Raw genomic sequence first — 11473 nt, 5'->3', positions numbered from 1 at the left:
TCTGCATTGAGATATGCATTTGATCTAAGGGCAAAGGTCAATGCAGATGTTCTTCCCATCTTGGGGTTGTGATAAAACACACCTGTGCACTCCTGCTGTTAGAGAGCTCGTTATTCTTTTGCATTTGACAAATTAGGTAAAATCTATAAAAGGATGTTCTGGGTTTCTCAATTCCTTTATGGAATACTCAATCATTGTACAATCATCAAATTACATAACATTTAGAGTGGAAATGTCTTGAATCACAAAAACATATCTGGCAGACTGTTTCATTGGGGTAAAGAAAGACAAACTGGCCTGTCACTTTAAAGGGAGCTGATGACACATTGCTATCGGTGACATGATCATTCTAGACAGATCACCAAAACCTAGAAACAAGCAAGGAAGTTTATGTGTAACCTGCCCAGTTCTTCGGAAAATCTTTGTTTTTTTTCAGTGTGTCTGCTCACAATCAACATATAACTGTTCAATCTCCTAATGACACCAGAAGTCCTTGTTGGGTACAGAACCTAGTCGGAATGGCAGTAGAATGAAACAAACTGTCCAACAGAGTATTTTTGTACATTAGCAAAGCATTCCTGACAGGTACACTGAGTAAGTGTGCTGAGGAATAGGTATGGTTTCTCTCAAACACGCACTACTTTGGCGATAACGCTCCAAGCTGTAACATTTTGGCCAGTCAGTGAAACAGTGCTTGAATTATGTAGATTTTCTACAAATGGCAGATATAATACCTCAATTGTACAAAAGAACCCTGGCAACCAAGGCTTTCAGCAAATATTATTACAGTTGCTACCAATCCTATATATACTCTTATTCTTAACTGGCATTCCTTTTGATGAGAAAAATAATTAAACGAATTGTTGACCAAACATTGCTTTCTTTTAATCAAGAAAGCCCGCTTTTGGAAAGGTCCAGCTCTAAATCGCTAAAAGCGGGATTAGCATTGCCAAAGGTCGTCTCTCTGTCCTTCTTCAAGTCCAGATGTCCACTTCGACGCTTGATCTAAACAGGACACAGAAGTTCAGTATCTCATAAGAACGTGGGTATAATTTGTTTTCTGTGCAGCAGTACTCACTCTGCCTGTAAACATTTTGATAAAATGGTAAATGGTTGTGTCTTCCTTCTTTAAGATAAGCCTTGGCTCCACTTTGAGGTTGCAGCCTCCTTGAATGCACAAAAACAGACAAAAATGAGCATCACAAAGTCTTTGTAAAAGATAAAAGTTGACTTAAGAGAAAGATCAATTTGCCTGTCAAGACGCTGACAACCAGTCCTACGCCGATTGCTGTGATTGTTCCCAATGGACTGAAGTACAGATAGGACAGAGAGTACAGGTCGGTCAGCACGGACCTGGTGAGAGAACATTTCACGTAAATGTTATGAAAGTAAGTTGAGCCAAACTGGAGAATCAGAGACCAACATTATCAAACACCTACTTGTTCCGGTGGTCCACTGGAGCCACTGATGTGAAGTTTTGGATTGGTAAAGCGGTGGAGGTCCAATTTGAGCCATGGGCCGTAGTGAAATTGCATCCATCAGTGGATAGAGGTAGAGGTTGACTCAAGGCATTGAACGGAGGGTATATCTGAGCTCCGATGCCCACCCAAAGAGATAACGCCATACCTGACAAAAGGCCTGATAAAGCTCCCTGGAAGACAGAACAGTAAGGTAGCCTTTCATAGGAGAGGGCACAAATGATGTACAGAAACCACAGGATCTCTAAGATAATGTCATTTTAAAAACTGATTTCAGACCGATGGTTTACTACAACTGTAATACCAAAAGGCTACGGTACATCTACATGAAAGCAGACTTACTTTAGAGTTGGCCAGTGGACATAGAATCCCCAGCGTGAACAAACCAAGCAAAGGGCCACCAATGATCCCAAAAATGCTGATGGCTGCCTGTTTAAAAGATATCATACAAACGGTTCTTATTATAAACCACGAGCCATCTGACGCATGTCTTGGCATAATTAAACCAATGAAAACTGCTTGGGCAGATTGCGACCTGCAAGATTCCTCCCATAAAAGAGGCCAGTCCAGCCATTCCAATGCATAAAATCCCATAGAAAAAACCTGCAGACAACAATGGGAAAGCCTTTCATGTTGGCGATCAAAGTTTTCAACTCCCAACTTGCTTTATTAGTACCATGGGCAAGCAATTATCCACTCACTCATTCCCTTTGATATGCATGTCAGGCGGTTTTCCGAAAAGTTGGTGTACGGTCTTATGATGTCCTCAACTGTCACTGCGGCAAGTGCATTGATGCTGGAAGACACAGTGCTGAGGATACAAACACATAAGACATGTAAGACAAACTCAAAGAAAGAGGATATAGTCAACACAAGAAAATAAATCTGTGTATATCTGAGCTTTCAAAGATAGCTATGAACCTCAGAGATCCGCTATAAACTGCCGCAACAAACAGTCCAGGAAGGCCAGGATAGTCGCCCAAGATGTCCATCACCAGATATGGCATCAGCTAGGGTGTCATCAAAAGATCCATCATCATTGGAGACTTGACACACATACACAAAGCAATCGGTTCATGCATTGATGGACCCATACCTGATCAGGAGCAGAAATAAGTCCGGTGGTCCAGGGGTCACAACTTTTATAGACTGAGAACAGACACATTCCTGCGAACACTGAGCTCAGTAAAATGGACCAAAGCCCCAACAAATTGATGAACAAGGAGCTAGAACATAGAGAAACATCAGATGAAAAGCTCTAGCGACCCACTCTGATGAACTTGTGCCTTTGGAGAGCAGAACTTACAGTCTGGCATGAGTCATGCTCTTGCAGGAGATGTATCTTTGAACCTGTGCCTGGTTTATTCCATAGATACTGAGCCAAATGAATGTCCCTCCGATAGACAGAGTCCAAAACGTGTGTCTCCTCAGCGGGCTTGGATCAAAGCTGATGGGAAAAGTAGGGAAGAGATTACTTCGGATGTTCCTGAAATTTATAGATAATTTGTTGATTGCCATGAACTTCTCCTTAACTGTGTTTTCTAATCTCTCGGGTGTTGAATCAGGTCAAATAATTTGTGAAGATATCAGTTGATATTTTTATTCAGGTTTCATAACTACAAAGGTTTATCAAAAATCATTGATACTCTTGTGCTTGAAGATGTATTTTGAGTCTTCAGTGGCCATTGCAGGTAAAATCAGGTTACATGTTTACGCAGATGATACTCTGTTAGTTAAATTGCAGGATACAATTGTATGTTAGTGAGGATTTTTCAATCTCCTAATTCAAGAAAGAACAAAGACAAAAAAGGTAAAGTTGTACTTTTAACATGTTAGGATCTAATTACAGCTCATTTTAGAGCAGGTGCATTGATGCTGATCAACACGCAGAGGCAAGACAATTCAAATCTCCCTCATGATTATCCAATAAAGCTTTAAAGTGCCATAAATAAGTAACAACCCACCCATGTTTGGACCCTGCAGATCTGAGAGTTGAAATGTTGTCAACTTTCCTGGCTTTGATGTTAGTCAAGGGTCATGGGTGAATATGTCATCGTGTGAGTGGGTCCTTAGGTTTTCTGGCGCAGGATCTCGGGACTCTGCCGCAGATAAGCGGCTAAGTGAATGAGAAGGCCTGTAGAGACGAGCCAGTAAACTCCCTTTCTGCGACTGATCCTCATGTAAAACCAGAAAACCTCAGCTACACACCCAATCAGTGAATATTTTTAAACTCTGTGTCAGCAAAACTCACATTATTGGTGCATAAAGGAAGCTTCGAGTAAAGGTTTCTTTTTCGCTGAAGTAATCCAGCAAAGACCCAGACCCAGTGGAGTTGTATTACCTGGTGGCCAGTGCATTAAGTTGGTGCACTGGCCACCAATTTAGCCTGAATCTGGTAGTTTCCCATACTCACTCCAGAAGATTTAGTCTTCCTCCCTGCTGTGAGTCAGAGATGATGTTGATGACTCCGCCTTGTAAGACTACAGACCGGATGATGACGGTGAGGAAGCCTGCAAGCATAACACCAAGCTGTAGGAAGAAAATGAGCCGTTATACATTGTGTCGCAAATACATTTATGCCCTTTTTGCTGCATTACTTTGGTGCATTTTATTAGGATTATACTTGATCAGCAGTCGCAAAGTAGCACATAATTCTGCTCTTTATTAATACAACCTTATGGAAAAGTAGCAAGACAAAAAGCAATTGGAAGTTTCAGTCTTTGTCCAACAGTTGTAGTACAACCAAAACCAGCAAACAATATGACACGTTGTTCTATATATAGTCAGGTTACTTCTTTATGTGTCTGATATTATTTTTATTAGGGTATTCTTTGTTTTCCTTTAAAGATTCCCACCTGAATTACATCAGTCCACACCACTGCCTTTAGGCCACCCTGCACCAATGGAAAGCACAAACAAATTTGTAAATTAGCTGTGAACAAAGACGCATTGGGTCCGATGTAGATGAAAAAAAGGAGTGAATTTCCGCCAAAAAAAAAAAAACTAAAACATTTTGTAGAAAAAACAAGAACGTTTCTCACATTTTCGACTTTCTAGAAAATGTTTGAGATCGATCTAAAATGTCTGAGTCTTTCTAGCAAAATTTCGACTTTTGAAACCAAGAAATTTCCTTGATCATTTCTGAGATTAATATATATATGTATATTTATTATTATTATTATTATTATTATTATTATTATTATTATTATTATTATTATTATTATTATTATTTATTATTAGGCTACATTAACTTGTTTGTTTCAATACGCACCATTGTACAGTAAAAAGTACAGACCACTCCCGTTGAAATTACGGCGCCCCACAGATCCAGACCAGTCACTGCAGCGAGAGAGAGAGAGAGAGAGAGAGAGACAGACAGACTGCGGTCAGTCATCTGGACGAAGCTAAGAAGGGCTAAGAGCGACTCATGAATCTGACCGCATACCTTGGTTCAAAGCGAGAGCCGGAGCGTAGATGACAATTCCGGTGTAAAGAATCTGTAACAACACAGATAAAATCCCCCGGCAGGAGACAGGTTTGTGCTTTTACCCAGAGTGAGCTGTAATTACGTGCTCACTGGCCCGACACTCACTGTCTGAACAATGAAGAGCATGGTTCCCATCAGACGGGTCGCTCTGTTGAAACGCAGCTCCAAGTACTAGGTGGAAACGCATCCAAAAGAAAGAAAATATGACTTTAACATCCCAACATTCACCCTTCCAGGGTTTGCAGTTGTTTTAGTTCACTCCCCCCCCCACCACCCAACCCCCCGTGCAACACCCCGAAAACAACAAAAAATGAGATTTGGGTTAGTATAAAACAGGCTTGAATTCCAAAAATTATCAAATGGTACGAATGTTGTTGTTATTCCAACTGGGAACTTAAAGAATCAGACATCAAAATGCATCTTTGGATCATAACCCCAAAATACTTGTCTGCAAAATGCAGGTTGAGACAAACAAAACTATTATTCTACTTCTGAAAAATAGTGCTTTGTTGTAATTTGACCATCTTAAACTTAGACAAACATAAATAAATAAATAAATAAATAAGGAGCAAAATTTGTGAACAATCGAAACTTAGAGAATATTAGAAACTTTTACAGCAACAACAACTATCTTCATTTATGATTCACCCAATCTGCTAAGTCACACGGTGCCCATAGTTAAATTGTTGCTTTTTTAAATTAATTTGAAAGACAAAATGTCATCAAAACAGCTTAAATCTTTCCCACAATTTGACTAAATTCTATATTATGTTAACATATAGAAACACAATTACCATTTGGTTCTGAACCTTGTTCTAGTCAGCTAACATTTATAAGCTAGTTTTTTGTTTGTTTTGTTTGTTTGTTTGTTTTTATTAAAAATCATTAAACAACTTTGCCTTACAGCGGACTCTAAGAAATGCATTGACAAACATGTTTTGATAATTCAAGTCCTGTAAGGCCCTCGAACGTTTCACTTAAGCACGCCAAGAACACGAGCGAGCTACACGGGTTACAAAGAATTACGAAACACCACAAGTTCAACCACTCTGACCTCGTACGTGCTCGTGATGCTCAGCTTGTAGAAGACCGGCAGGAAGACTTCGGAGGTTATCAGCATCGTGACAACGTAGGAAACGGCGTAAAACGCGATGCTGGCTCCGTAGCGGTACACCTGCACACGAGTTGGAACCTGTTAAAGACGACGAAGGATGAAGCTGTTTCGGAAGACGTCCGTCCCACCTGTCTCACCTCGGCTGGGTTCCCCAGCACCGTGACGGCCGACATGAAGCTGGCAGACAGGGACATGGAGACGGGCAGCGCGGTCAGCCTGCGGCCCCCAGTCAGGAAGTCCCCGGCGCTGCGCTGTCTCCTGTCGGTCCAGGCGAAGTAGACCCCGACGGCGGCAGACACCAGCAGCATGACCGCAAAAACCACATAGTCTGCTACAGCAAAAGAGCCGGGTACAGAGCTCCCTGACATTCCGTTTTTTCTTTCTTTTCTTTGTTTCTTTCTTTCTTTTAATTTAATTTAATTTTATTTCATTTTAGAAAGCAACTCAGATCCTCCCCTGTTTTTTATATTATTATTATTGAGTAACAGGCAGTCCTCTGTGGATAAATGGAAGTCCTGGCACATCAGCTGCTCACTCAACGCTGAGCTGAGAGCAGGGCCACAGACCGAAACCTTTTATGTGAGCGAGTGTGTGTGCATGAGTAAAGGTGTGTATGTGCGTGTGTGTGAGTGAGAGAGAGAGCTGGAGGAGGGGGGGTGGGGGGGAGTGAGAAAGAGTTCATGTGTAGCCAACAGGTCAAGAAATATTTGCGATATCAAAAAAAAAATCAAAGTTCAAATATTCTTGTGAGCCTTTCTACTTGCGTCTATTTTTTTATGTATTTTCCCCCACAATCAATGACAAAAAGACACGTTTTGTAGTTATTTGCGCTATTTCCCATCTGTTTTCTCCTGCTTCATTGTAATGTCTTATCCCGTGTAGCAGACCGCGGTGTTCCCGTAGCAGCTGATAAGCAAGAGTCAGACGACTCAGCCAGGTGGTTGAGCAAACTTAAGATTTCTTCAGATACGTTTGTGAATGATATTTTGGAATGTGCAAAAAAAACAAAACAAAAAACAAACAAAAAAAAAAACCTGTATTAAGCGTGTGTGTACGGAATCAAGTAGATTAATTAGTGGAAAACCCGCTATTCCCAGTAACTGGAATTTTTTTTAATTATTATTATTTCAATGTAAGCGCAAATATGATTTTGGATCGTTCATGTGTGACTTTTCAATCTGAAACAAATTTAAAAGTTAAAATAAACAAAGGTGTGCTATTCAGAGCCAAAACTTCTATTATTCATGGAAATATTTCTCTACATTTTGATCCGCTGCAGCCAAAACTCTAGCTGCATTGAAAAGGGATTGAATACAAAAGAAAACCACACAATTTTTTTCTTTTTGTGTGTGTGTTTTATGGAAAAAAAAAAAAAAAAACAAAAAACAAAAAAAAAACAACACATTAATCACAGAAGGAGTTCAGGTGTAAACGCCTTGTCAAGGCACTGAAGCTTGAACTTACTTGGTTGTAAACCAAGTAAGTTCTAATCTTAAAATTAAGGTCTTATTGCTGTAATAAATCAGTTGGATGCTTTTAAAGGAAACTACAATAATAAGAATAAATAGCCAGTAGTAGTTAGACAGGATGCCTCCTTTGTTAAGATGAATACTTTGTGTGCTTCGGTTACACTCCCTCAAATTCAATTTAAAGACCCAATTTATCTATATTCCTTTAATCAAACTTCTTTTTCTTCTCTTGTCATGGTGTCCTGTCAAACCTGGAGGATGTAAACTGATTTTTTAAATTTTTTTTTGCCTTTGAAATTTTAATAGAAGATCGAGCACATATTTTTGGTGTTGTTGCTGTTTTTAACATGCAGAACTGAAAATGGAAACGTTTCAGAAATACAAAAGTGTTGTAGAGATTTTATTTTTTTTCCCTACATCTTTTTGGTTTTAATGTTTCAAAGCAATTATAATATATTTGAAAGATGAAAATGTCTGATGACATAAAAGAGGCTGAGAAAAATCTAAAAAAAAATAAAATAAAAAAAAATAAAAAAGAGGAGGCAAATACACACCTCTCTTTGGTGTGTATTTGCAGAAAACAGATATTTTCTGTTTTAAAATATCAAAAGAAATTTAAAACCAGAGGAAAGACAAAGCGACTGACCTTCAACAGGTTTCCAAAGCTGTTCCTAAACACAAGATTTGGGGCTCTGGTGAATCACAGTGACAGTCATTATCTGTAAATGTAGGAGACATGTAACAGTGGTGGACCTTCCCTTAGTGGCTGACCCACCAAGATAACTCCAGCTCATCAGTGACTCTCTCTCACACACACAAAAACCCAAAGCAACATGTATAGCAGTGCAGGACTCACTTACCACAGCCAAAGTCAATGTTCATGATTCAACTATAAGTGTTGGATGAAACAAAAAATGGATCACAAGACCAAAACCACTCTGACCATAAATAACACAAAGGTATATTTTCAGCAACAAGGCAATTTAAGGTACTTTACATGATTAGAAGTAAAAAAAAACAAACAACATATAGCCTATATTTTTTAAATTGCACCGATCCCCTTTTCTCACTTCTGGTAGCGAGATACAGATACCTGAAGTTTAGTATCAGCCGATACCGATCCGATAAAGAAAGTCAGAATTGCTAATGTATTGATAACTCTACAGTACAACACACTTAAAACCTTCTTTCACATGGTTCAGAAAGTGCGAAATAAATAACAAAGCATGACACAGCTCAGAGCACAAAGCATAGAATTAGACTTGACCAGATCTTTCCCCTTGGATCCGTCCATATTCAGTTACATTGTCACCGATACCCAATCTAGATAGTTTTTTTTCCAATATCAGGAAAAAGATATTAACATCGGATCGGTGCATCTCTACTGAATACACTCTTCTTCAAAACAACACCGTACTGAGCCAAATTCACATCCAGACTACATAAGAATGACAAATAAAAATGATTAGATTCTCATAAACTAACAAACAACTTTTAAATCCGTGTCTTCGTGTAAAAAGACAAAAAAAAAAAAAAAAAAAACACAAAGGCGAAACAACAAACGAACCCGGAAATTATGAGTCGCGCGGACTTTGTTTTATCATCTTCGTTTCCGCCACGAGGAGCTTGTTTTTTCGTTTTCTATTTTACCCACAATGCTTTGTCCAACATGGCTGCTCCCATGTGTCGGCGTGTGTGTAAACAGTTGTAGCATTACCCGCAGCTAAAGAGAGAAACTGCAGCCCGTATAACTCGGTGAAATATTTATCTTCTCCCGGAATACTATTTCCCTCTGCTAGCGAGCAAAATGAAGAAGAAATCCAAGTCTTCGTATCACAAATCCGAGAATACCTACAGGGTGAGAGACTGGGAACTGGACGTAGCATGATGCTAATACAGCTTTTAATGTTGACTTGACACACACAAACATATATATATGTGTAGTTGTGGCGTAATAAGCTGAATGGGAGTAAGTATTTAATTATCTCTGTCTTCAATCCTGTCTTATTCCTTTTCAGTTTCTCACTTTTGCTGAACGACTCGCCAATGTGAACATTAATGTGATCCACCGAATCGACAGAACTGGAGCTTACGCTGAGGTTTGATCCCGACAGTTCCTCTCCGTCTGACTGAGCTCCACTGTTTTTATTTGACTGCAGGTTTTTGCTCTCTTCACAGGAGGTAGAGACTTACTTTTCAGAGGGCCTAACAAAATGGAGAGACCTCAACTTAACAGAGCATTTCAGTGAGTAACAAATCCCACATCACCTTTTTAGGTTTACTATGCTTCGCGAAGGTAGCAGCACATCCTATTTTTGTGTTACAAACACACGCTTTATTGTATTTTATGTCGAAAACCAACGTAAACTAACCATCCCCAGTGTTTCACCCTCGGTCTCAGCAGAGAGTGGGAAGATTTTCACCATAACGTTTCACTACTAATGATAAGGAGCAGTTAAAGGTTTGTTTTTTATGTGACATTAGCTGCGTCTGAATTAACCAAATTCAATTGACATGAAAATAAATGTGCTTAATGGAAACACCAATTTTTTGAAAAAGAAAAAGAAAAAGTCACGTGACCATAAACTGGAAGTTACTACTGGCAAAAATGACGAAAAAGAGGACAGGAAGTAATAAGGAGATATAATGGTCTGTTTTTTCTTTCTTTTTTTTTTTTGCGAAGTTGTGTGTCATTCCAACATGTTGAATCCAAAGCTCTTTATTAATATGCAGACTACAATTTCCACAAAACTTATTTGTACACAAAAGCGTTCGTCTTATTCAGAGGAGACAAACGCAGCATTGATCGCAGGATGATCAGACATCATCCTCTGATGGGTAGATGAGCGACATGAATATATTTATGAATATATTTCATGTAACCATTTACATCCGTCGGCTGCCGTTATTTTTGAATGACTTTATATCGTGAGCAAGCTTATTCAGGCGTGGTTTTAATTAAATTTTTCACTTAATTGAAATACTGCAATTGCTAAATTGTGTGTTGTTGTTTTTTTTCAACATTAGAATATAGAAAAGTATTTGCGCACATCTGTAATGGAAAAACAACTAGTGATGTCTCTCTTGCTTTTTTTTTTTAACCTTTTTCTCAGCTACATTTTTAAAAGAGGTGTCGAACAAGAGCCAGTCCTTCAACATGCTGGTTTTCCACCAGAAGTCTATAGTGGACAGCCTGAAAACTCACCTGGCAGTCAAGGACAGTTTGGCCTACCAGCCCCTACTGGAGTAAGCTTTTCGCCCTCCCAATCCAACATTTTATCAGGTGTATTTAAGCTCCACACACCAACATTTTAATCTTTTTTAAAACCCTTTGTTATTCCTTCTCTCCAGTCTGGTGGTGCAGCTGGCCAGAGACCTGCAGACCGACTTTTATCCACACTTCCCCGACTTTTTCCTCCTCCTCACCTCCCTGCTGGACACCAAGGACACAGAGGTGCTGGAGTGGGCTTTCACCTGCCTCTCCTACCTCTACAAGTACCTGTGGAGGCTCATGGTGAAGGATATGACCAACATTTACAGGTGATGATCAATCCTCTCACAATAAGCAATAAATCATTTAATCGCGTGACAAATCAAAATTAATCATTTTCATTTGATGTTCAAAAGTTGGCCTTTTGAGAAATTGAAGTTGCCACTTTAGCCTGTTCTCCCTGTCTACGCTGAATCACTTTTTTTTTTTTAATGCAATTTTGGTCATAATACATTTTAAATTATTGTTGTTTTAACTATTGTTTGTTTATTTTGGTTATTTAATATTCTCTCTAGTTCCAGTGTTAAATTAAAGTTTTGCTTTACATTTGAGTTACTATACCATATTATTCTAGGTCAAAATGGTCTCAGAATGACAATATTCTCATTTGATTTCTTTCCCCTGACTTTCCTATTTAACTGTTATTCTAAAAGC

At 39.0% G+C, this 11473-nt stretch overlaps 2 protein-coding genes across 2 annotated transcripts in view; one reads left to right on the top strand and one right to left on the bottom strand.

The window, feature by feature from the left end:
* Nucleotides 1–39: 39 nt before the first annotated feature.
* On the bottom strand, nucleotides 40–6627 carry slc5a8 (solute carrier family 5 member 8). The gene is made up of 17 exons (XM_044108730.1): nucleotides 6217–6627; nucleotides 6020–6139; nucleotides 5071–5136; nucleotides 4924–4975; nucleotides 4750–4817; nucleotides 4334–4372; nucleotides 3892–4007; nucleotides 2785–2925; nucleotides 2575–2704; nucleotides 2400–2488; nucleotides 2180–2289; nucleotides 2014–2081; nucleotides 1821–1907; nucleotides 1440–1651; nucleotides 1253–1353; nucleotides 1079–1167; nucleotides 40–1005 (listed from the first exon to the last, which is right to left on the bottom strand). The coding sequence occupies exons 1-17, from the start codon at nucleotides 6445–6447 to the stop codon at nucleotides 889–891; spliced, it is 1836 nt and encodes a 611-aa protein (XP_043964665.1). The 5' UTR covers nucleotides 6448–6627; the 3' UTR covers nucleotides 40–888.
* Nucleotides 6628–9225: 2598 nt separating this feature from the next.
* Nucleotides 9226–11473, top strand: part of utp20 (UTP20 small subunit processome component) — a 28441-nt gene continuing 26193 nt past the window's right edge. The window contains exons 1-5 of the mRNA XM_044108729.1: nucleotides 9226–9406; nucleotides 9567–9647; nucleotides 9727–9793; nucleotides 10662–10794; nucleotides 10900–11088. Of these exons, the coding sequence (XP_043964664.1) occupies nucleotides 9356–9406; nucleotides 9567–9647; nucleotides 9727–9793; nucleotides 10662–10794; nucleotides 10900–11088 (521 nt within the window). The 5' untranslated portion in view covers nucleotides 9226–9355. The remainder of the gene's footprint in view (nucleotides 9407–9566; nucleotides 9648–9726; nucleotides 9794–10661; nucleotides 10795–10899; nucleotides 11089–11473) is intronic.

The sequence above is a fragment of the Gambusia affinis genome, linkage group LG23 (genome assembly GCF_019740435.1).
Source record: "Gambusia affinis linkage group LG23, SWU_Gaff_1.0, whole genome shotgun sequence".
In the NCBI taxonomy this organism is placed as follows: domain Eukaryota; kingdom Metazoa; phylum Chordata; class Actinopteri; order Cyprinodontiformes; family Poeciliidae; genus Gambusia; species Gambusia affinis.
Note: the sequence above shows the minus strand (reverse complement) of the source record. Positions and strands in the feature narration are given on the sequence as shown.

Coding starts and splice junctions, on each gene's coding strand:
- slc5a8 (XM_044108730.1), bottom strand. CDS start 6,447: ATGTCAGGGAGCTCTGTACCCGGCTCTTTTGCTGTAGCAGACTATGTG. Junction 4,008..4,333: donor TGTGGACTGATGTAATTCAG/GTGGGAATCTTT, acceptor TTCTTCCTACAG/CTTGGTGTTATGCTTGCAGG. Junction 2,705..2,784: donor AGCATGACTCATGCCAGACT/GTAAGTTCTGCT, acceptor TCTATGTTCTAG/CTCCTTGTTCATCAATTTGT.